Source organism: Siniperca chuatsi, linkage group LG4, assembly GCF_020085105.1.
Source record: "Siniperca chuatsi isolate FFG_IHB_CAS linkage group LG4, ASM2008510v1, whole genome shotgun sequence".
Taxonomy (NCBI): Eukaryota; Metazoa; Chordata; class Actinopteri; order Centrarchiformes; family Sinipercidae; genus Siniperca; species Siniperca chuatsi.
The window spans coordinates 1,174,611-1,199,758 of NC_058045.1; the positions used below are offsets into that span (position 1 = coordinate 1,174,611).

Consider the following 25,148-nt stretch of genomic DNA (forward strand, 5'->3'; position numbering starts at 1 on the left):
ACTGAAAACGTTTGAGCTCTGTCACTGCCAACAGAGGGTATATAACAAAGTATTGAGATGAACTTTTGTTATTGACCAAATACTAATTTTACCGAGGAATTTACCAATTAATTCATTAAAACTCCTACAATGTTCTTTCCCCCCATTCTGACTCTCATAGTTGAAGTGTACCTGTGATGAAAATTACAGGCCTCTCATCTTTAAGTGGGAGAACTTGCACAATTGGTGGCTGACTAAATACTTTTTTCCCCCACTGTAGTAAATGCTCGATCACCCCCAAACACAAACGATGCAGCTTAAAAGGGGTTCGCAAGAGCTGCTGAAGAAACCCTACAGTCCAGCACCGATTTCTGTTCTTTACTCAAAGGAGTTTTGGGGAAAGCCTTTCACCCCCCCATTTGCAAGAGCCCTTTCTGAATGAATTCATAGTAGTACCTCAGCTCTTTGGGGTAAGCCATGTTCAGTGCACAAATGACTCCCAGCATCATTGCACGGATCCAGTGTTGTCCAGAATGATTCATAAATCATTCAACATAAATAGGACTCACATTTTCCAGTTTCTCCACCCTCGTTGCTGACAGGTATGTCCATGGTGGCTTTCTGCAGGTCTCTCAAGATGTCATCTCCTTTGTCCTGTATATTTAAAGAAAATAAGAGAAAAAAGTAATGTATTTATGCAATATATTTAATTTAATGATGTACTTTACTGTATGAAGAAATGTTAATCTTGCTCACATACCTGTTAATCCGTAAAGATAAGTCTGGCTATATTGCATGTTTTTCTGAATGAAACTACTCAATGGGCTAAAACAAACACCAGCACGATCCTTTCATACTGTGCACAAGCATAGTAGTGATGCTCTTGTTATGCAGCCAAGTGTGAGGTTGTATTAGGCTTGTTTTTGGCGAGTGTCCTTCTAAATCACGTTGTGAAAGCCATTTACATGTGACTGTAATTACAAAGACTCACCATATACCCCCGAATGAGAGGCCCATCATCCTGGATGCAAAGTTCCTGCTGGCCTTTAAGGGTGACATCACTTGTGGTCTGTGTAAAAGGGTTACAATTAATCAAATATTCCTAAATACATCAGTAATAATATTTCCAATGCTGTCTTCAGTTCACACCTGGAAGCAAGTACAGTCTGATCTGCTGCCCACAGAGGATTAAGTACCTCGCTCAAGGCAGGTGCTGCTTTTTCACATTCCCCACCTGGGGACTGAACTGGTACCTTTCCAGTCACAAGCCTGCTTCTCTAACCTGTGTCACTATTGCCTCATTAAGACGCCATCAGATTTCCTTAGAAATCTGTGCTGCACCGGGCAAATAATCCAGGCTATGCGGTACTAGACAGGTAGATTTCACAGCGTATACCATAGACTGTATAAAACTCGGACGTAGTGTCCGTGACGTCACCCGTAGGTTTCCGAAGAGCCGTTTTGAAGCTCAAAGTGGGCAGCGCCAGGCGTCGCCATCTTGGGGGTCATTGGGACAAGGAGAGGAAATATGTCAACAGTGTTATAGCTACATTTGTTCGCAGCTTAAATGGTGTTATGATTGAGCACTCTCACATTAGACATGACAGTCCAGGGCTTATTTTTTATGTTCATTATGGTTGTTAAAAAATGACATCTGTAGCCATAACACTGTTATCACCTCTGCTCTTCCTCATCCCTACAATCCCACCCTTTATCCCCTTTTACCCCTACCACGCCCTGGACTCTGCAGCTCTCTGGGCGTAGCTGTTACCTCTTACCTCTGGCCCAGTCTGTTGATCTTATTTTAATAAATGTGTTTAGTTTTACATTTAGTTTTAAATAGTGTCCACCTTTTTGTGTGTTGTCCTATATATTTAAAAAATGGTTCACATTAATTAATAAATTCTATTTATATTTGCACTCCTTTTGTCTTTACTACTGACTGAAAATGTTAGATTTCACATTTTAATCTGACTTTACCTGCACACTGAGTAGTTATGAATCCCCGTAGGAGGCATCATTTATTTGCGACGTTGCAACTCTTAGAAGGTCTTCCTCAGGCAAATACACAGGTACTGTGAGCCAAAAAGAAACAATCAGCTGATCAAATAGGTGCATTCTATCAGCCATGTGTTATTCTTTTGCCTCACTATACAGTATTGGTCTCACAATGCTTGTGCAATACCCACAAGACCTTGTCAGAGATCGCAAATGGATGGCACCTCCTAAGGGGCTTCAGAACTATTCAGTGTGCAGATAATTGTTTTCACAGAGTATAGTTTCTCAGTGAATGTTCCACATCTGTCTTAAAGAAATGTCCAAACAAATTCGGCACGTAACATTATCTTTTCATTTTTACTTTCTGCTAAGATCTATGCAAAATGTTAACCTATAAATACCATCTTAAAATTTTCATTTATAACTATTAACTGTTATTTTGTTAAACATTTAGATCACCATTATATTTCCAATTAGGAAAATGATGAATGACAGCTTTTAAGAATGTGCTTTTATTCTAAAGTATATTTAGTCTGACAACAAACATTTACCACTACACAAGCAACAGTTTACATGACTTCAGTACACCTGAAAAGGTGTGTAACAGTAATTATAATGATAAAACCTGTGGATAACAACCCAGTGTCATAATTTGGCAAAATCTTAATGTCTTGTGAAACAAGTGATGCCTTCAACCTCTTTACCGTGGAGTACACACCACAGACTCACATCACACCGGCAGCCCTAACCAGCATGCGAATGGCACCCGCCCCAAGCAACTAGTGCTCTGCTAGGCTTGGCTGTCCGCACCAAGCGCCGCTCCCCAGAACAGTGTACCGACCTCAACTCTCTCCTTTTCAACACTTCGTAGTCCATCCCTCAAGTTCTCATCAGGCACAGGTGCAGCCACTCATTCTAATTAGTGTCTGCAGCAGCTCCCCTCCCTGATGACAGTTACAGTACTTAGCCAAGTCTAGCATTAACGTTACGTTAACGTTACATTGCCCATATGGTAAGTTTAACATTAACATTGCATAACGTTAACTAACTTACGAGATGGACCTTTATTTTCCAACCTCACACAGACGCCATTTGTTCAAAAGTATTATCGCCTTAAATTCTAACACTTCTCTATTATGATTTGACTTTGGTGCATGCCAGTATAATAACAGTGGCTAACATATGCTCCTGTTAGCATCGTTAGCACAGGTGGGCTTCTTGCTCAAAGGCTAACCCAAGGCTATTTCATTAGCTGGCTAATTAGCTAACAAGCCATGTATTGTCAGCACAGACACTGATACCTGCTAATTATAGCTAAGATATAAATAAAATACTAGAATTTCACTCACTGAAAAAACTGGACCACAGACTTCTTGGCCGGTCTGACGGTACAATTAACCGCACAGCAAGCCATTTTATTCTTCAGATATATTCATGAAAAAATCTCCAAAAGGCACAAACACGGTCGAGAGGTCAAGTTAGGTGACTAGCTGAGGTGATGGGCGGCTAGCAGACAGTTGGCGTTGACGGCACCGGCATCCTCCACCTGTCACTCTTAAGCCTTATTATAAGGCTTATATTATGAGTTCTTAAAAAAATCCAGAGACCAAAACAGTTTTTTGTACCAGGCGATAAACATGTTTATTTCTGCTGTAAAGTTGGCCATTTTAACATGAAGGTCTATGGGGACTGACTCTCTATTGGAGCCTGCCTCTAGTGGCCACCCGAGGAACTGCAGTTTCTTGCACTTCCGAGTTGGCTTCATCCTTCAGCCCCAGAGGTTGCTGCTTGGTGTATACACATATTTACCTCTTGCATGATCGCCAGATGTTTGGCTAGTTTCTGGCCAGAAAAACCCCTGTGGAGGTAAATTGGTGTCAGTATTATTGTAAATGTACAGACTATGAGTTACAAATATATATTACAATTTGTAAACACAAAACATGATCTACAAATAGATTCAAACTCCACAAACAAACTCTTCATGATCCACAAATAGAAACCAGTGACTTGTACTTGAAAACTAGAATTTCAATAAATGAAAAATGATTTGTCTGCACTTGTGGGTCATATTCTATTTGTAGATTGTTTCACATTTGTTTTCAGCATTTTGACACTACTGTTTTGCTGTTTTACAAGTTCCAATTTCTACAAATGCACTCTTCACAATTTGCAAACAAACACAGTCTAACTTGTATTTTCAAACCACTGTTTCAAGACACACGTACAAATTCTGTGTAATGCTCAGCATTCAAGTGTCAAATCTGTGTTTGTGGATCGCTTCATATCTGTCTACAAATCATTTTGACACTGCTTTCCCACAGAGAGTGTCAATACGAGCCACAAATGTAGTCAGCCAATCAGTCGCATTGCTTGCTACGTGATGTCACCCCTCCTCAATAAGCATGGCGGTGGTGTTAGAGAGGAGGGTGCTGGGTAAACTACATGCCATCTTGGACAGCGTCTCCCACCCGCTCCATGACGTGCTGGTCAAACAAAGGAGCGCCTTCAGCGGAAGACTCATCCCCCCACAATGCACCACAGAGCGCCACAGGAAGTCATTCCTGCCTGTGGCCATCAAACTCTTTAACTCCTCCCTCTAAGTGTCAGTCTGTATGACCCGAAGTCACTAAACTGGACATTGATCATTAACATCTCTGCTATACTTGACATAATTGTGCAATATCCTGTGTTTAATACTGCTGTGGAATGTACTCTGTTTTCACTTTAATTTATTGATATTTATTCATACTTCTATTACTGCTGTGCAATATCCTCCGTCTCATAATCATCTTAATAAGCTGCACTTAACTTGACAGCACTCATTATTGCACCATTACTTACTACTTGTATTATTACATTGTATTATTATACCGTACATACTTATCATCAACCGGTAAACCACTTTGTACTTCACACTTATTTTAATTTTATACTTATACCCACTTGGTACTTAATTTATTTTCTGACCTGTATTATAATGGATTATATTTTTTTGCTTAGAACTTCTCTTCCTGTGTGCACTGACGTGACAGCGAGCTGCTGTAACAAGGAGTTTCCCCTCAGGCATCAATACAGTATTTCTGATTCTGATTCTGATGTAATGAGGTCAAATGACCACAGTTACATATTTAGGACAGGATAATGTTAAATATTGATTTAAAGATCAAATAAAAACAACCCGGCATACCTTCTGCGTCCATGTCCTCTGCCGTGTCAGTGGGGTTGGTGCTGCATCTGATCTACATGTTAAGGCAAAAAAGGAAATACTTATGAGCATAACAAATAATTGGTCTTCCTGCATTGCTGGAGAAAATAATCACACAGCAGTATCAATGAAGGAATATAATTCACAGGAATGTTGTAAAGCATTGCCGAGGGCCATCGCAGCCACTAGAGTCACATTCAACTAAACACTTGCCTTAGATCATGAAACCTGTGCTCCGTCTGAGGAACAGTGGCACATCCCTTCTGTGTTAAAGACACACCGCTTTGCATAGAGCCAAATACCATGCAGACACAAACTGCCCCTGCTAGTATCATGTACTTATTTCAAATGAAATCCACTTGCTTCCTTGCATAAAAGCATGGCTTCTTGAGGGTAAGGCCATCGAGCAGTCCAGCAACCCTTATGGTCCTGATTCACCAGGGCCCGGCAGGGGAGCCTTCCAGGACCTCCGGCCTCCTCTGAAAGACACGGGCACACACACACATGCACACGTTACACAACTTCACACAACTGTGACTTTCCCTGACAAACATGTCATTTTGTTAAGGAGTCATTATCTGATGGTTGATTACACATTAGATAAATAATGTATTCATTTGATAATAATGCCACTGATTCATGGAGGCATATTAGGTTATCAACATATAAGTCTCAGCCATTTCTTGACATCGGTCTTGTGTTAGAACATGTGTTTACTACACGTTTGGTTGAACCGATCCTGCGCTTGTTTAAACAGAACATGGACCTGATATTTGGTGCTGGGTGTTGCTGCTGACGAGCCGTCAGACAACAACTGTTCATTTCATAAAACTGTATTATGTATCTTTGCACTGGTCCATTAGTGTGGATTTTCATGTAACCAACATCACCTCTGAACGGCAGTGTGAAGCTGTTCACTGTGTGTGTTGAGTCAAGACGTCAGTGGCTCCTTTGCTGCTCAGTTCACACCTCTAAGCTGCACTTTCGGCGCTCAGGTGACAAAATGGCCGTTTCCACACCCAAACCCAAAGCTTGGACACCTTCACAATATTTAGGTAAACAAGACCACCACAAAAATAGTAAATACTGGATTATACACAAAATAGACAAAACCTTCATTTAAAAATCCAACATACACTGAAACTACTCATAACAGGGCTGGGCCATCTCTGTGAAAACAGCGTTGTCACAAATACGTGCCGATTACATTAACTATGCATTAGTTGTTTTACGTGGATGCTAATATTCCACTTAAAATTGGACTTATAGCCATATCTGAGTACGAATGCATCAGCTGACCACCTCGATCTGAATAGTCCAGCCCAACCAGTAGGAATCGGTTTGCGAGGGGCGGTAGAAGCCTTTGCAGTCTGTTCGCTGTGAGAATACCTGATGCCTTCTATACAGACTATTTGTGGTCTTACTGTGCAGTATATGTTGGCATATGCTGGAATATTTATTTGGGATGAATTCATTTGAAATCATGAAATAATCGAGAAATAAACACTCCAACTGTCTGTTGGAGCTTTCTGCTCACATCACAATTGCTGTCAATCATCCTTGCATTTAATACTATAAGGAAGCGAATGAGGCTTCTTTCCAAACCTCTGACTTCTGCTGCTTCTGAATGCTTGAGCTCCCTCTTCTGCCTGCCCTCGAGCCCTCAGTGCTGCTGCCTGGTCTTCCCCTCATGTGGACCACCTGCGCTTACTATCGCTCATTGTGCCCGAGAACAAAAACACATGCACAGAAAACTTTAGAGCGTGCACTCTTTTTTAAAGTACACTGTCATCTGTCCGACGCACTGGTTCGCCCTTTCCTCTGGCACAACATGGCGAGTAAAGTAAATGACCTGATTCTTTGAACAGACACAGCAGTCTTACATTGATGAATGCAACTTCGGTGCATGAAGTACTCAAATACTGTCCTGAAAATCACTTTCACTTGTGAACCCCTGATGTAAACAGGGCCACCATGTACAACAACAACAGACCTTTTAGTATAACAATTAAAAGCATCTGTTAAATATTGTCTCTCGCCTTTGTGTCTGTCTGTTGAATGTTCCTACAAAAAAAGATTGTGTGGCGACAGCTCTCGTGTGAAGCTTCGGCTTTGAGGGCCGAGGCCTCAGAAGAAGCTTTAAAGGACCTTTTGTAGTTTCCAATCCAGAAAACCTACATAATGAAATGGTTTTACACCAATTAAACTGAATTTAAACAAAAAAACGTCCTGTCCATCCGTTGATCCAGAATGATGTAGTTATTTGACATGTTGATTGTTAGTGCAGCACTAAAGTAAACCTTAAATCTATGACACAGGTTTCCAAAGCAGCAGCTCTTGATATTAAGCGTGAACCAACACGTGTCAGTCCCTCCTTGAAAAAGGATTTCAAGGTTTCCCTCTGCTCCACATGAACATCTGCTCTCTGGAGCTGTAAAGGGGGACTAAAGCGGTATTATGCAGACAGACAGTCAGTGGGAAGGACTGGCGTATCATCTGCACGCAATTAGAAAGTGTAAAGCCGTGTTATTTGTACGCAGATTGGTGAGACTGGCTTGAGACAACAGTGCTAATATTTACATTTTTTGATAAAAATGATATTAAGGATATTTCAGTGGTCCCTGGATATGTCCCTACTGTCCCTACCCAATTCTACGTCCTTGCTGCTTTATTTTAATACTTGGTTTTCGAAAGCATAGCCACTGTAGGCTACTGCAAAAGCTGTGTGTGTTTTGTCTGCTGGTCCTCAGTTTTGTCTTTAGCTTTCTTCCTCCTATCTTTCTTACTTGATTTCTCTTTATCTTAGTGTAAGAGCTTACACAGGCTGTTTTTGAGAAAAGTTTTAATGTGCATTTGTAAGGTTTTAAACATTGGAGTTAAATGGTCAAAATGAATACAGCGATTATTCTGCTCTCCACAGTAAAAGAATTGAAGTGAGGAAAAAAGGAGAACTCAGTCAAAGAATAAATGAGAAAAAGAGACTTATGCTGCGGATAACTGTAGATTCACTTAGAAATATCCATCCAAAGGACCTGAGTATCTTGTGTTTGGACCGAGGCTGTAAGAGTACACAATTTGTTATTGTGGACTGAAAAATGGAGACTCTACCTTTAAGATATTAAATATTGCATTGTATTTAAAACTGGCAAACTGATAAAACAAGATGTTGTGTATTTGCTCTTTATTTGCACTTTAAATAAATGACTTGGCACATGCAGTTAAATCAGTAAATTGTTGTAAAAAGACAATGTTAAGTATTCTGTCCTGTTGATATTGTAATGCTGAGGGAGAAGGTGTTTCCCAAGGTTACTGTAAATATGATCTGTAGTAAACCAAAGCTGCATACACATTGTGAAATTACTGTAAATATAATTATTTTACTGTCACTTACATCTAAAAAGGTCCATTTGTTCCCAAATGGGAACGGGTATACTGCCTCTTCATGTTGAAACGGGTCAGAACGCTGCTTTGGGTGAAGAAAGTTGAAAATGTCCAGTCTGTGATCTGGGGGAAATAAAATCTCACTTTGTTTTTTAAAGGATAGGTGGACAGGAGGAACAATAACTCTTTCAACGTACATAAGGGCATGTGAGTGTTGACAGACTTGAAAAAAGTGTCATCTTTTCTTTGATGACATAAAAGATATGAGGGAGCTGATGGATATGAATGACGCCCATAAAGTGAAATGGTTGTTTGAAGAAGAGATCTTCAAATCAGCAAGTTATTTGGTGAATGTATGGGAGTTCAGGAAGAAAACTTTGTATCATGGATGACTATTATCAGTGATTATTTTCATTATCATTCATTTTCCTCTTATTCTTCTTATTTTCTTTCTTTTTTTTTAAATCTTGTAATGTTGAGCTTATTAAAAAAAACGCAAACAACTCTGATACCACCCTGATGAAAGCAAGAGAGATGAAAATGTTTGGGGGATAGAGTGTGGTACTGTATATCGGAGCTGTGACTGTGTCATTTTCATGAACTTGTATTGAAACTCCCACTGGTCTATACCACGCTGTATTTGTTCTCAGAAGATTCTAAACCTGGGTTTTAAATGTATTTTTAGGCTGTTGGGCACTGACTGGTCACTGACACACTGGTATGCAGATCCAACTGTGACAAGCAGAGGCCTGATTCACATCCTATTGTATGTCAGAACGTGTGTGTGTAGGGGGGGGATCCACCCTGCATTGTTACACCGGAGCCCAGCATGAAATGAAGATACCTGACACAGATAAAAACCTGTCTTTCAGCGTCACCACCTGTCACACACAAAACAAACAAACCCTGACTGGAGGCCGAGACATACCACACATAACGAACATGCATGAGCCGGACTTGATTTCACTCACCTTGCAGAGAGAAGTGTGTGACTCACAGGACTAAATAAAGTCTCACCTCACTCAAGTATGCCAGATATTGTCTTTGTAATGGAATAGTGGTTTCCATTGTGAGCAGTGACTGTAAATATCAGCTTCAGTTGGGTGAAGACAAGTGTGGAGTGGGAATAACAGTAAGGCAGGCTAAAGGGAACAAAAACACATTACATAATAATAATAATAATAGCATTGTCCAGACACCTTGTGAAGGTTGAAGGTGATACAAGAAGAGAAGGGAAGAGAAGACATACAGTATCAAAACAAGGAATGAAATGAGACATGAAAGAGAAGAGAACAAATGAGACACGAATAAGAAAGGAAATGTGACATGAAAAAGGACAAAGGAGAATAAATGACACATGAAAGAGAGAACAGAAGAACTTAGACATGACAGTACAAGAGAAAAATAGGATGAAATAAGAAAAAAGAACAGAAATCATGAAAGATGGAAAGGAGACAAAATGAAATGAGAAATGAAAAAGAGAGAGGAGGTAACATGAAACAGGTAAAACATGAAAAAGGAAAGAGAAGAAATAACATGAAGAGAAGAGCATTAGATTAAAAGCAGTAACAGGTTGGCTCACTAACTTGACGGGTTCACATAGCTGACATTCCTGCTCACATACACACATCTCTCTATCTGTGTCTTACTCTCTTACTCATATATAAGGAGGAAGAAGCAGAGAAGCAGAGGGGTAGAGTTGAGCTGTGAGTCAGGTTTGAATTCATTAAGCCTGAGTTAGCTGGTTTCCTGGGTGTGGCTGAAGGTTAGCAGAGTCACATACAGTACCTCTCTGACCCATCACACTTAAGCTGCGTTTCCACCGCAGGAACTTTCCCCAGGGATTAGAAACATTTGGAGGAACTCAGTGCGTTTCCACCGCAGGGACCAGGGTCTAAATTAAGTTCTGGGGACATTATTTTACCCCCAAAAAGGTCCCTGCTCTGGGATATTTCTGATTGGTCGAGTTCCGACTGGCAGAGCAGTAAGTGGTTAGACCGTCTGGATCGATGCGTCATATCGGATCTTCAGCATTATCTGTAATTGGTCATCATTAGCTGTTACTTTAGGAGACTTATTAAATATGGCAGACTATATTCAGAAATTCAGTTAGCCTAATATATTCAGCCCATTGAAACTTTTATTTATTATTTAATTCATTATTTTAATGAAATTGATACAAATAAAAAAATACATAACAAACCTGAAATATTACGGAGTTATCTTTGATCAGGATTTATCCTTTAACTCCCACATGAAACAAACTTCAAGGACTGCCTTCTTTCACCTAAGCAACATTGCAAAAATCAGGCACATCCTGTCTCAAAATGATGCTGAAAAACTAATCCATGCATTTGTTACTTCTAGGTCGGACTATTGCAATCCCTTGTCAGGCTGCCCGAATAAGTCCCTTTAGACTCTCCAGTTGATCCAGAATGCTGCGGCACGTGTACTGACAAGAACTAGGAAAAGAGATCAAATTTCTCCAATATTAGCTTCTCTGCACTGGCTCCCTCACTGGAATTTAAAATCCTTCTCCTCACCTACAAAGCTCTTAATGGTCAGGCACCATCGTATCTTAAAGAGCTCATAGTACCTTATTACCCCACTAGAACACTGCGCTCCCAGGATGCAGGGCTACTTGTGGTTCCTAGAGTCTCCAAAAGTAGAATGGGAGCCAGAGCCTTCAGTAATCAAGCTCCTCTCCTGTGGAATCAGGTCCCAGTTTGGGTTTGAGAGGCAGACACCATCTCCACATTTAAGAGTGGCCTTAAGATTTTCCTCTTTGATAAAGCTTACAGTTAGGGCTGGCTCAGGTGAGCCCTGAACCATCCCTTAGTTATGCTGCTGAGCTCCTCTCTCCTTCTCTCCCTCTCCATCTGTAAGCATTTCTATCCCATTACTGCATGTTACTAACTCGACATTTTCTGTCTCCCGTAGTTCTGTGCTTTCTCGTTTCTCTCCTCTCTCTTCTGTCTCTTTCAGCAGGTATTTCTGCCTCCGGAGCTGCAGAGTCTGGATCTGTGGTTGTGGGCCACCTGCTGCCCCCGTGTTCCTGCTCTGGTTCTGACCAAGGTTTCTGCCTCTTAAAAGGAAGTTTTTCCTTGCCACTGTAGCCAAATGTTTGCTCATGGTGGGATTTGTCATTAATATTATAATGAGTACAGTCTAGACCTGCTCTATAGGAAAAGTGCAGTGAGATAACTTCTGTTATGAACTGGCGCTATATAAATAAAATTGAATTGAAAATATAATATATTAGAAAAAATAGCTGTACAATATTGTGCAGGGATGTGCAAAATATTGACAAGGGAATGTGCAAAAGTTCACAGTATGAAGTATAAGAATATTTGCAATGTGCAATCTTCCTCAGGTCATACTTTACATGTTTAAGTATTGTAACACTACTGGGAAGGCTAAAAAAAATCCTCAGTATCATCTTTTTTTCATTCAAGATTTTTATATTAATCAATTGTAAAAATTTGAATGAGCAATCACATGTATATACTATATGTGCAAAAACTTTTCCCTTAAGTTTCCATTAGATTTCAGCTGTCAGAGGAATCTTGAGGCATCACAGTAAAATACAAGTTGATATGATGACAATGTCACCCCCGCCCCACACACACACAAACACACAGTTTTGGCTACCTGTATATCACACTGTCAATCCAAGTCCTCCCTTTTCCAACTCTCCTCGCATTCCTACACTCCACCATCACATAAGAGGAGTGGAGAGAGAGAAAAGAAGAGGAGATGAAGTAGTGGAAGAGTCCGCAGTCCGTCTCTCAGCTCTCCAACATGGAAAAGTTGAAGCTACACCAATGGTTATCCGTGTTTGTCCTCGCCTTCGATGGCTTTTTCTTTTTTTTACAGTAATCCTTCCTCTGAACGCAGAGTTTCTTTTATCTGGAGCATCAGAACCTTTTCTTGGACACTTCTTAAGTTTTACTCCTAGCTGCTGTTGCCTACTCCATCGCTACAGTTGCTCCAGAGCCATGTAGAGAGAGAGTTGCATCAACTCTATTCAGTTTCAATTCAAGTGGCTTTATTGATGTGACTGCATATAATACACTGTTGCTGAAGCATATTAACACAAACTATACAATCATAATAAACAAAATAAACAGTAAACAATGCTCAATAATAAACATTCTCTCCAATAGACCTTTTTTTTACAGCAATGGTGGGTCGCGGAGCTCTCTACATGGATCTGGGCTGCATCCCGCTTCTGCTCTGGCAAACTAAATCAAATCAAAACCAAACCAGTCGTTGCTGGTTGCCATAAAAGGCATCATCACCGGTGCGCCAGCGCGGGAATGTCGCCACAGACACTAGATTTAAAATCTCTGTATAGTGCAAAATACAGAGAGATTTGCCTGGTGGTGATAGGCTTAATCAGCATTGTGTGGCAAAGGCTTGAATGTAACGGATGTTCATTTATATGTAAAAGTCCTACACTCTAGCTTTAAGAGTTTTTTAGGCAAGAATATAGTTGTTTGAACTTCAAATCTGTGGTTGGTTTATCAAGATAGAGCCAAGTTGAAAATTTGCTCCAACATTTCCGGAGATGTGAGGTCCTGCTAGCGGGACAGCCAGCATACCTCGCCAGCCAGCAAGTTGACCATGCATTCAGAGCTCATGGTAGCCTGCCGAGATCAAGTCGTTTTTAAATTTGCCGCTGGCTCTAATGTCTCTGTAGTGGTTAAACATGAGATATAATTAGTTTTGGGTGTACCTAACGGCCAATATTTGGTCTCAGAGCCTAAATCTATGATTTGTTGTCGGGAAAATCGGTTTGGCTGAGGGCAAGGTAAAGGTTTATAACTATATTTTTATTTAAATTTAATGTTGTACTAGAGTGCTGTCTTTGTACTTTTGACCAATTGTGTCTTTTTTCCCTATTGTACAAACGTGTTATACTTATTATGATGGCTATTATTGTGTATTAAAACTAACATTTAAGCAATATTTTAATCGAGGGACAAGTGAGGAAACCCGGGCCCTCATCGACTGGCGGGCGGCCAACGAGAGCCTTTTCAACGGCAGGCGAAATTCTGGATGGGAGTGAGTATTGATTTTGAGTGCTTGTATCATTGCCTGTATATCTGGAGAAGGGTTGGAACCAGATTTGGGCAGTCTCCATCCATGACGGTTAAAATCTCATTGAAGTGGCAGTTTTTGTTTTTGTTTTGACCAGGTACGTTGTTACCACCACTGGCCTGGCAATAAATGCCAAACAGGCCAAGAAGAAGTGGAGTGGACAAACACAAGATAATCTGCCTGTTTCTCTGATTTGTGTTAGGCTATGTACTGAAAGAGCCTTCCTAAGGTTCCTTTTAAAGAAACTACTTTAGCTTTAGTTTTCCAGGCCATATATGCAACCTAATACAGACAACAACACAGATGTAGTGGCCCTTGAAATAAAATGTACTTTGGGACTGTGAATACATTCAAACAAACAGTTTCAAGATGTACCAAGTAATACACTATTTTCAGGAGCTTAGGGACCCACACACAGGCAAACGGGTTGAGGCCTGTAGTGTGACTGCTGCCACCTGGCATTGGTACACCACAATGGATGCTGCACTCCAGGGGCAGCACTCGATCAAACCGCCCCTGGTTGTTGCAGACGCAGCTCAAGCAGAGAGATATCTGTCTCTGTTTGAAAAGCTTGTAAATAAATTCTAAATCAGTAGTGTTCAGTTTTAAATTCAACCCAGGCAATTCATTCTTGAAAGCAATGTTGTATTATGTATATTTACAAAACAAAAACAAAACCCCCCAAAACGACAAAGTCCTATATTTTATAGTTATATACAATTATTTAGTCATGCAGTTAAATTTTAATTAGCCAGAACAAGAAAAAGAACATTGCAACAAATGAACATATACAACATATATAAACACACGTCTATCTATCTATCTATCTATCTATCTATCTATCTATCTATCTATCTATCTATCTATCTATATGGTATGTATACATATATAATGTAGGTTTACTGTCTAGATGTAGTCATGTTCACCTAGACACACAGGCAGTTCCTCAGGAGCAGAAAGCAGGGCAGAAAGCCCTGTTCCGCGACATGTCCCTTTCTACCATTTCTGCATTGACCCTGTCATTCTCGCCTTCTTCCTCCTCCTCCTCCTCCTCCTCCTCCTCCGTCTCCAGGATATTACCTGCTGCCACACAAATGTCGTGGAGGATGCAGCAGGCTCCAATCACCTTCAGGGCGAACAGAGGCAGGATCTCCAGGCCCCTCAAGAAGATAGCGCGGCAGCACATTTTCAGCATCCCAAAGGTGCGCTCAATAATGTTCCTTGCCCTTGCATGGTGCCTGTTGTACCAGGCATCAACTTGGCCTGTTCACATAGTAAATGTATGGTGTATTTCAAAGTCACCAGAGTAACGATTTGCTGTGTCTCCTGAGTGTGTGTGTGTTTAATAAGAAAGAGAGAGTGTTCTTACATGCTACAGGCTGGCGGTATGGTGTCATAATAGCAACGGGACGCTGCAGGCACGGGTATCCTCCATCATACAGGGCCTGCTGGTACATGGGTGGTCTCCGTAGGACAAACGCATCATGTACAGATTCTGGATTGCCAATGTACACATCTAGAAATGTACCCTTGGCATCACAGATGCCCTGCAGTAGCACTGAGGGGGAAAGTTTTTTGTTAACATTGCATTTCTTCTGTGGCTCTGCAGGAGGAAGAATCCTCTCAATCAAGTTCACTGCAATTCCAATTGCAGAATGACCGTTCTCAGGAGTCAAACTTGCCAAGTCCAAACTACCAAGTACAGAAGTCCGAACTTGACGTACTTGGTATTGAGAAAGGCCCATATTTTCATTTTCTGCTCTCTTTCTCTTTGGAATGCATCCTTATCTGGTAGGCTTACATGTTGTTAGTAATTACAGCCTCTTACATAAGCATGTAGGGGTCCTGCCATGGTACACACTCACACACACACACACACACACACACACACACACACACTGGCCCCAGTACGGGCTGGTACTGAAAATGATTAGGACGGGTTAGCACATGGTATAAATCTGGAGGAGGAAGGGAGGAGGAAAAACTGAGCAGGAGGAAGAAAAGACAGAGGTGAAAAGCTCAAATAAAACACAAACAACTGAAACTGTGTTCAGTCTTAAACCATTTCCACACATCACGGTGAATCATCTTCACATTGAATTCTAAACATGTGAACGCAGATAATAGCAATTTGATGTTTTTTGACACCTGATGAAGATATTATTATTATTATGAGATACGGGGAGTGACTAAATGTTACTGTTTGTTCTGTGCGATCAATTGTGATAAATATTTGACCATGTCTTCAAACTATCAGATTTAGAGAGAACAGTGGAACTTGGAACATCATATTATCACAAAATAGTGTGTACCTCTCCCAGTTTGGCATCTTTGTTACCACACGGACATGATCAGAGAGAACAAAAAGACACAATATGAGCCAAAGGTCACATCAATTAATAATTAATAACTATAACCAAAATTACCGTTAATAGCTAGTAGGTTGAAGGATTTGGAGTTCAGCATAGAAGATGTTGGCAAATCATTTACTCTTGTGCAACATTAAAGAAACCAGCATAATTATACACAAGCATTTATTAAAAGATAATAAAAGCAAAAACACACAATATGAAATCAAACTCTAAATGCACTAAGATAAAGAATATAAGAATGTGTATGTGTGTGTTTGATCCAGAATGGCGGGTTGGATCCAAAATGGCGTCAAACAAAAGAAATCAAATTCAAAATGGCGGCTGAATAGTGGGCGCATGGTTAGACAAAGAAGGGAAATTCAAAATGGCGGCAAGGCCATGTATGTTAAAGAGTGTGGCTCTGTTAAGGGCCAATTTGAAGTGTAAATGTGAACTGTGTGGGATAAACGGTGCCAGGTTATAAAGAGGATAGTTAGTTGTGTTGGGACTCCACAGATTAATTCATTTATTTGGGTGATTGAACTTTTGTTAGAAGACTGCATTCTTTTTTGTCCCACAATCTTGAGAGCCATTGAATGCAGCATTGGCCAGTCTCACCCGTGACCCGGATGTCACCAGGTAAATAAAAAGGTCAGCGATCATTGATTCTGTCTCTCTTTCTCCTGGAATCTTTCACTGTGGCGGACAGCCGTGGCTGTCTCCCTCTCAGTGCGGACTGCTCACCAGTAGACACCCACCTGAACTCTCTCCTCCTGGCTTTGCTGTGTAATCTGCTCGGAGCAGAAACATGCAGCAGAACTGAAGTCTCCTGAGCTGCAAAGGCCTCTTAGATCTTTGCAACAAAGTTTAGCGCAAAATGGCTGCCACACACAAAGCCTCCCAGCTAACTTCCCATGCTAACAGGAGCACGAAACAGACAGAGCGACTGGCTTCCTCCACTACAAGCGGACACCGCAAAGCAAAAGATACTTCCACAGCGGAACCACAATTCTTACCAGATTGGCTCATCTACAACAGACTGACCACCAGCTAACAGCGGCACCAAAGCCACCTCGCTTTCCTTCCCACGGACGGGTAACATAACAACTGGGCATAGGACGGTGTAGTCCCTCATTCGTCCAGGAGTGTTCTATCGTAGAAAAGGTTTCAGTCATAGTCATCTGGACACTGTTTTCAGAATCAAGACGTTTCGGCTCCCATCCGGAAGTCATCCACAATTGAGAATGACTTCCGGATGGGAGCCAAACGTCTTGATTCTGAAAACAGTGTCCAGATGACTACGACTGAAACCTTTTCTACAACTGGGCATAGCATAGAGTAACATAGCTAAGCAAAGGACTGTTCAACATTTGTACATGTGACGTTACTCTAAACCACACACCCAGCGGAGAGTAACTTTACAGCTCCCGCTTCACATGTTCCTTTGTTTCTGACCACGTGGGTTCATGCTCGTGCACGCGAGACATACGGAGGCAGAACAAAGAAACATACACACATTCCTTTTGGCGTGTACCCAGACCTGCGCACACACACACCCTTTGTTCTGTAGTTTAGTGTTTAGAGTTAGTCTTCATATTGTGTGCTTTATCTGTTGAATAAATGCTTGTGTATAATTATGCTGGTTTCTTTAATGTTAAAAATTATAAATGTCAGCTGATTTCTGCTCACCTTTCCTCACCTGGCACAACCCTTCCATAGAGGTCATGCAGGAACGCAAGGAGACACTCAGTGTTATATGGCCCAATTAGAGGTTTGTGTAACAGCAGTCCATCTGTGGATATTGCTGCACACATTGTGGTGTTGGCACCCCCCGGCCCAGGACATCCACTGTGGCTCTCTCCCCAATCACATTCCTTCCTCGTCACCATGTTTTAGCCAAGTTGAAACCAGCCTCATCCACAAAGATGAATATGTGGGGTGTTTACCTGCTTTCAATCTCCACGAGTCTCTAAAATAAAGCCACAAGGCAACGTAAGAGTTAGGCTATTACAGTAGTATATATAGTGTGCAGTACCTAAAAATGTGTCTTTGTGAGTGTTTGGTTTTGTTCAGAAACAGTTCTGTACTTTATAGTCACCTTACCTGGACTCACTGGTTCCTGAGTTGCCTGACTTGGTCAGAGTTCCTCTCAAAAGGCGCAGTGCACAACTGCTTCATCCTGACCTGATGTTTTTTCAGGACTCTAGAAATAGTTGTTGTGCTTACACTGTGAATATCTGCAAATGTAACGTTGTCTCAAATCTCAGTGAGTTTTATGCCATTGTTTCTGATGACCATATCAATGATTGCAGTTTCCTGCACATCAGTGAACATCCTACCTCTCCCACTTGTGTGAGGTAACTGTTGGGTCCTAAGCAGAAATGCAAAAGCAATTACACACAAGTGGGTCTGGAGGCTTTGCTCTATTTACTCAGTCAGATGCCCTGCAGAATACAACTTACCTGTTGGTTTGCCGGAGAACTCTAACAATAGATGCCACTGTTGAGTGTTGCAGATTTGGCTGCACTCTCAGACCGGCCTCTCTCATTGAGAGACAATGATTTATTACATGATCAGGTACAGCAGCTCTGATCTCATCTGAGACTACAGCTCTTCATTTTCCTCTTATTCTTCTTCCAGCCACTCTTCTTCCTCTTTCAGCCACTTCTCCATCTCTGGCTGGGTCCATGTTTACATCACAATACAAAACTATTCCAAAGTTGTCTCCTTCTGTAGAAATGGTAATAAAATTGAAAGAGTAACACCTGTATAGGTGTTCAGCTGCAAAGGGGAATCAGCTGTGGTTGGTCCAATTGTTTTTTAGATAGATTTGAAATATATTTCATTACAATATTACTATAGAAATGTAGCAAATTACTGTCTTATTCAGTTTTGTATTGTGTTATTGTTTTGAACTTAAGTTTTGAAAACGTTATGTAAGCATGTGCAAATTGGCCTGGAGGTACAGAGTTGTGTGCTTTTGCTCTTATTATCTTTTAGTAAATGCTTGTGTAGAATTATGCTGGTTTCTTTAATGTTGCACAAGAGTAATTTCCCAACCTCTTCTATGTTGAACTCCAAATTCTTCAACCTGCTAGCTATCAATGGTAATTTTGGTTATAGTTATTAATTTAGTTATTAATCTGAGTTCCAAATGGATAGTTTAGTGTATTTTATGAGACTGAATCAATTAATTAGCTATCATTTTACCTTCATTAAGGGTGGTGTGCCTTTGACTTTATTAAAGTTATTATTTATGATTACCTTTGATATTTTGATAATAATTAATTGATTGTACCTACACAATTTGGTGCCCCTTTACACATTGTAAATCCCAACAAGGCCTTTGCAATTTTCCCAAGTAAATGATACTGAAGTGCTACTTCAGTGCACAGGGACTGCTCAACAACCACAGGCTGCAGGTCAAGGCGAGTTTATTTGCATAGTCCAATATTACATACAGTGCATTCAGAAAGCATTTTTCACATTTTGTTATGCCTTATCCTAAATAATTTCCCCCCCTCACCAATCTATGCTCAATACCACATAATGACAAAGCAAAAACTGAAATATCACATTGACATAAGTATTCAGTCAGTACTTAGTTGAAGCACCTTTGACAGTGATTCATTAAGGCTACGTCTGAGATGTGTCTGAAGTGTTGTGGTTGCATTTTGTGCATTTTGGATGTTAGATTAACCGCTGTGCTGAGCTGCATGTCGGTAAAGAGAACTGTCTGAACAGTTCTGAAAAAGTGAACTCAGTATAGAGAAATGTGTGTTACCAATTGTAAAAAACTGTAATATTGCTTGTTGTTGGGGTGTCCATAGCTCTTTTGTCTGTCATTTTTGGTTAGGCTGATTGTCTGCGTTTTGTCATCTTTTCTGGTTAATTGTAGTAAGGCTATACTGAGGAGAGTGGTTGTATATTTTGAATTGACAGTCAGTTGTATGCACAGGCTGCAAATGTCTGTCTGTAGAGAAGAAATTATTGTTGGTTTGGACTTTGTTTTCTTTACACCCCCCCCCCTTTTAAAAATGTAACAACGTTTACTCAGAGTACATTTTAACTAACCTACTTTTTACTTGTATCTACATTTTTACACAAATAATATGACTTTTACTTGAGTAAAATATTCAAAATATTCTAGTACTCTTTCCATCCCTGTGGATGGGAAATATGAGAACACATATTCTCATGGTGCTTGGGACCTCAAAAAGGCTTAGGACTGCCCTGCAACAAGCACCATTACCCATAGCAATGCTATCAGCAGCTGTAATATTAAGCAGTAGCACAACAGTGGCGTATTAGCATGCTAGCAGCGGGCGCACCGTCAGTATTAAGCGTGTACAGGCTACATGCAGTCCCAGCAGTGCTGTGTTATCACTCCGGCGTCACGTCCCGCCCCTCTGTTGTGTCGGAGGAGGAGGACGGGTTTCACTGGCACCTCACATCCCATACTGGATTTACCGGACTCCACCTGTCGCGACTGCGAGCGCTGGGGTTTTTGTGTCAGTGTCGTAAGCGAATATTAACAGTGCGCTGTGACACAGCACGGCACGGCACGACACCTGGCTGGTTTTTAAACCGAGTGTCGTCGGAAAACAGACAATTAATAGACAGGTGAAAGGACCGCTTCGGCTCTCATCGCCTGCTTTATGTTTTGAAATATATTTTCTTTTCCCCGAGGACAGAGGGGGAAACAACAACCATAATTCCGGCGGATGGTTTTATCCGCAGTGTCTCAGCCAACCAGCCAACCGGGGAGCAGAATGTCAAGACAGCAGCAGCACCGGACGCCGTTAAAACTCACCGACAACGTGGTGGAGGTCAAAAGCAAAGTGAGTGGTGGGCTAACGTTAATTTCCGTGGCAATGGATGATGCACTGACAACACCGACATAACCTTGTGCTGTCGTTAAGATAACATACGTGCTGTCTCCCCCTTTCGCTCTCCGACCAACAAGCCGACACGTACGCGTCGCCGTTCCACACGGGTAATCCAGGGACAGATTCAGTATAAATGAACAGCAGGCCGTTTAATTCCGCATTGATTCCGCTGTGTCAGAACACCGTTTCTGCTATTCAGCCTCCGCAATCTCTTCCTCGCTCTCCGTTTCAGCGTCCCTGCCTCCAGTTACTTGTTGTGGACTAGCTTGATACTCGGCTCCGTTACTGCAACACTGTAGCATATTACTTGTAGTGGTAGTATCAGTAAGCCTATCGGATGTCGCCGTTGACATGTTAGCACTAGGCTACAGTAGCTGTTAAGGTTAGGCTATTTTTCGGCTACTTTGGAACTACACTTTTGAACTAATAGTACTTTGTCAGAGTATATCCATTTTGGGAGGACATGGGCGTGTCTGACAGGAACTTACAGGATAATAAGGCGCATTCATTGCATTCAAAACATGGACAAGTTGTTCAAGTGTGACAGATAACATCAAAGGAGTTTGAATTTTCATATAATATCAAGTTAATATACACTTCAATCGCTATAGACAAAATATAATATGTCTTCAGCATTGGGAACAGGCTACATATACTTTCACTTAGTAGCCTAATTGTATTGCATTGCTTGATTGATGTGCCTTGGAGTTCCATAGAGTCTCAGTCAGATACAGCACATACAGCCTATGTGCCCCGGCATTATTCCCCCTTGTAAAGACTTAGGACAGCTACAAAATGAAAATACTTATTACAGATGAATGCATTAATAATGTACCACTTTGGAAGGGAGCATTCTTTACAATAATTAGGCCTACTAAAACTTTTGAGTTGCACATTTCAATGACTTTTCCACTACTGTTAATGAGTGAGAAGAGATATGCACTGTTTGACTTTTCCAGTGCTGCAGTTGAATTGCAATAGCTGGAAAAAACAACATCTTAAAGTGGACAGCATGTATACAGGAGAGTTAAAACTTGGGACTGGCCTTTACAGGCATTTAGAATGGTGCAGCTGTAGGTTAACAACACATTTGTCATTTCTGTGGTGAAATATAAAAGATGAAAGAGGCTCCTCACTTAAACCCACAATAATTATCAAAGAAACATGTCATGATGTTTTGCAGCTTTAGGGCACTCATGCAGTACTTCAGTTGTATTGCAGCAATTTATGTAACAGTTTCTTACACGGAGGAGCATGTAAATGTATACTGACAGTACATGTAAGCAGCTGCTGTGTCTTAAGGAGGATATATTGGCAAAAATTGGAATACAATATTCGTCAGTATGTTTTCATTAGTGTATAATCACCTGAAAATAAGAATCGTTGTGTTTTCGTTACCTTAGAATAAGCCGTTTATATCTACAGAGGGAGCGGGTCTCCTTCCACGGAGGCCGCCATGTTGCTACATGTTTCTACAGTAGCCCAGAACGGACAAACCAAACAGCAGGATTCAAATGGTTGCAAACTGCAATTTCACCTCTAGGTGCCACTAAATCCTCCACACTGGACCTTTTAAAAAAGAAAGACTTCAAATAAAAATCAAGAGACTAGCTGGCACCCATGGCCAAATAACTGCCAAATGTGATCACGTGACTCACTTGCTAAATCAGGGGCACAGTATTAGATATTGCCACAACTAGTTGGCAACTAGATCTGTGTGAGAATGCCTTGTAGAGCAGTGCTGTGCTCAACCAGTTGTAGGAAGAGTGGATCATTTCTCTGTCATTGACATTCACTCAGTGTATTGTTTTTGACAGCTTAGTGCCATGTTAAAGGGGCATTTCACCCCAAAATCAAAAATACATATTTTCCCTCTCACCTGTAGCGCTGTTTATCCATCTAGATTGTTTTGGTGCGAGCTGCCGAGTTATCGAGATATCGGCCGTAGAGACGTCTGCATTTCTTGAATATAATGGGACTATATGGCGCTCGGCTTGTGGTGCTCAAAGCGCTGTGAAACTGCTCACAACAAATCTCTGGATTATCTTGATTAGATGGATAAATAGCACTACAGGTAAAAATATGTATTTTGATTTTGGGGTGAACTGTCCCTTTAACCGGTGAAGAAGAGAAAACAGAATCAAGCGTTGGAGCTTAACCTTAGCATGTTCTCCACCTCGGCGCCTGAATTCAGAGGAACTGGCACCGCTGGGCCCAAATCATTTTTTTACATTCACACACAAATGTTCACTCACTTATGCAGCTAAATGCTCGCAATGTACAGTAGAGTACAGAAAAGAAAGGATCGGCATTTGATCAGGTTTATTTTAGACGCTCCATTAAAATATGCCCGGATGGGCCTGATACCCATCCTTTGGATTCGTCTCTACTTATTTTATTTTATATTGTGAATGTGACTGATGACATTTCAGCATGGAAATAGTATGTTGGGCTTACTTTTACAGACTAAACTGTCCAACAACTGTCATGATTTTTATTGCTTGCCAGTAAATTATTTATACCTGTATATGATAAATGATTTAAGGCCATTTATCGGCATAGTAAATGGAATTATACTCACCAGAGAGAAAATCACCTGGCTGCTCAAGCAACAAGAAAAATGTGGTAAAGTAGTAAAGCCCGCCTCTTGCTTGAATTGATTGGCTGCCGGGGCTATGTCTGACATCGACAAGTGGTGCGACTCCGCGCCTTTTGTTGCAAAGTTGAGAATATTTAAACTTTTATGCGCGTCTAAAAACCGCTAGAACAACGCGAAGCGCGGTGCAAGCGAGGAGCAATGGCTTTGCCCTCTATGTGATCGCCCTTAGGTTGTAATGACATTTTGTGATTGAAGGCAGAGCCTGCCCTGCCTTGGTGAAAACAGCCTTCCTCCAGCACACAGTCGTAGTTCCGCAGTGTAATTGTCTAATTATTAGGATGATTTTTTTTTACATATAGTTAGGCAGCAAGTCATACTGTCTTGTGACTGATTACATTTTCACTGCTTGTGGTTGCTGTGTATGTTAATGCAACATTGTTAATAGGAATTAATCAGCAGCCTATCACAATGGTGATGCATATCAGAATAGGCCTGATTGGTGGATTACTTAATTTGCTTTCCCATCAGGCTGTGTTTTCATGAAAATCTAAATTATGCAGGTTGTTACTGTTCCATTGTAGTGTTAATAATGGCTCCATTTCCTTGTGCACAGTAATGCACACCAACCGTTTTTTAACTAAAGTATTTCCAGTGTTTTAATTACCAGTATGCATCTCCCCACCCAAAATAACATGTTTCCTGTGCCAGTACAATCACACCGTGCCAAAACAATTAAGAATGTCTCTGCACTAACATCGTATTATGTTGCTGATGCATCCCATCATCCAGGCTGTATATGGAGCACACATGCAGTACCTGTCCTGCCAGCTCCGGAGAACAACAGAAATGTTATCACCTGAAAGGACAAAGCAGCATATGTCCTGCTAACGGCTGCTGATGAAAGATGCTTTTTAGAGTCACCAAGATGAGCTCAAGCAGAACAGGTCCAACTTGACCACAGTTCAGAAAGGTCACACTAAGGTGAAAACCTGTCCTGACTATTAACATACAGTATGCAAAAAATGATTACTGATGACTTTTTGATGTGTGCATGAACATGGATTTTAAGCTTTTGTGAAACTGGCAGAAATATGATAAGGGTGTAGTGGTGCATTGAGAAGTTAGAAATTCCAGTCAGTGTGTCCAGTACACCTTGGCGGAACAACATCACATCGGGCTTGGGTGTAAACCGCACCACCCGGCCATTACTATAAATTCCTTCTCTACAGACGGGCACATTGCAACCTATGCATACTTTAGTACTGACCAAATTAGCAGTTATAAATACACAACCCCTTCCCCAGTATAGCCAAACCAGATGACCAATGATGGCTGACAATAACTAAAAATGGCTATGGACACTGTGGCATATGCTCTAAGTATTAAGCTACATAAATAGCCCAACACTTATAAAATCAACGGCAGCATAAAGCATCAGTGAGGCAGACAACACTTAGATGTATAAACAATATAACACAGCCCTTCCACTCAGAACACTAGGCTGCTAGGCATCGCAGTGGTTGTGGACGTTCCCCTCTGGAGAGTGAGTTTGCTGTTGTCCTCATCTGTCTGAATGGCAGTCTGAGCCTTGTGCACCGTGTGACCTGTTGGTCACGCAGCTGTGTGGGTGTGTTTGATTT

The 25,148-nt window shown here is 41.1% G+C and overlaps 1 protein-coding gene and 1 long non-coding RNA gene across 2 annotated transcripts in view; one reads left to right on the forward strand and one right to left on the reverse strand.

Annotated features, from left to right (window-relative positions):
• Positions 1 to 238: 238 nt before the first annotated feature.
• LOC122875352 lies at positions 239 to 3,827 on the reverse strand. Its single transcript, XR_006377808.1, has 3 exons — positions 3,327 to 3,827; positions 971 to 1,048; positions 239 to 633 (listed from the first exon to the last, which is right to left on the reverse strand). It is a non-coding gene; the product is annotated as an uncharacterized LOC122875352 (long non-coding RNA).
• Positions 3,828 to 19,443: 15,616 nt separating this feature from the next.
• pard6a (par-6 family cell polarity regulator alpha) overlaps positions 19,444 to 25,148 on the forward strand; it is a 54,433-nt gene continuing 48,728 nt past the window's right edge. Inside the window, exon 1 of the mRNA XM_044193369.1 lies at positions 19,444 to 20,861. Within this exon, the coding sequence (XP_044049304.1) occupies positions 20,745 to 20,861 (117 nt within the window). The 5' untranslated portion in view covers positions 19,444 to 20,744. The remainder of the gene's footprint in view (positions 20,862 to 25,148) is intronic.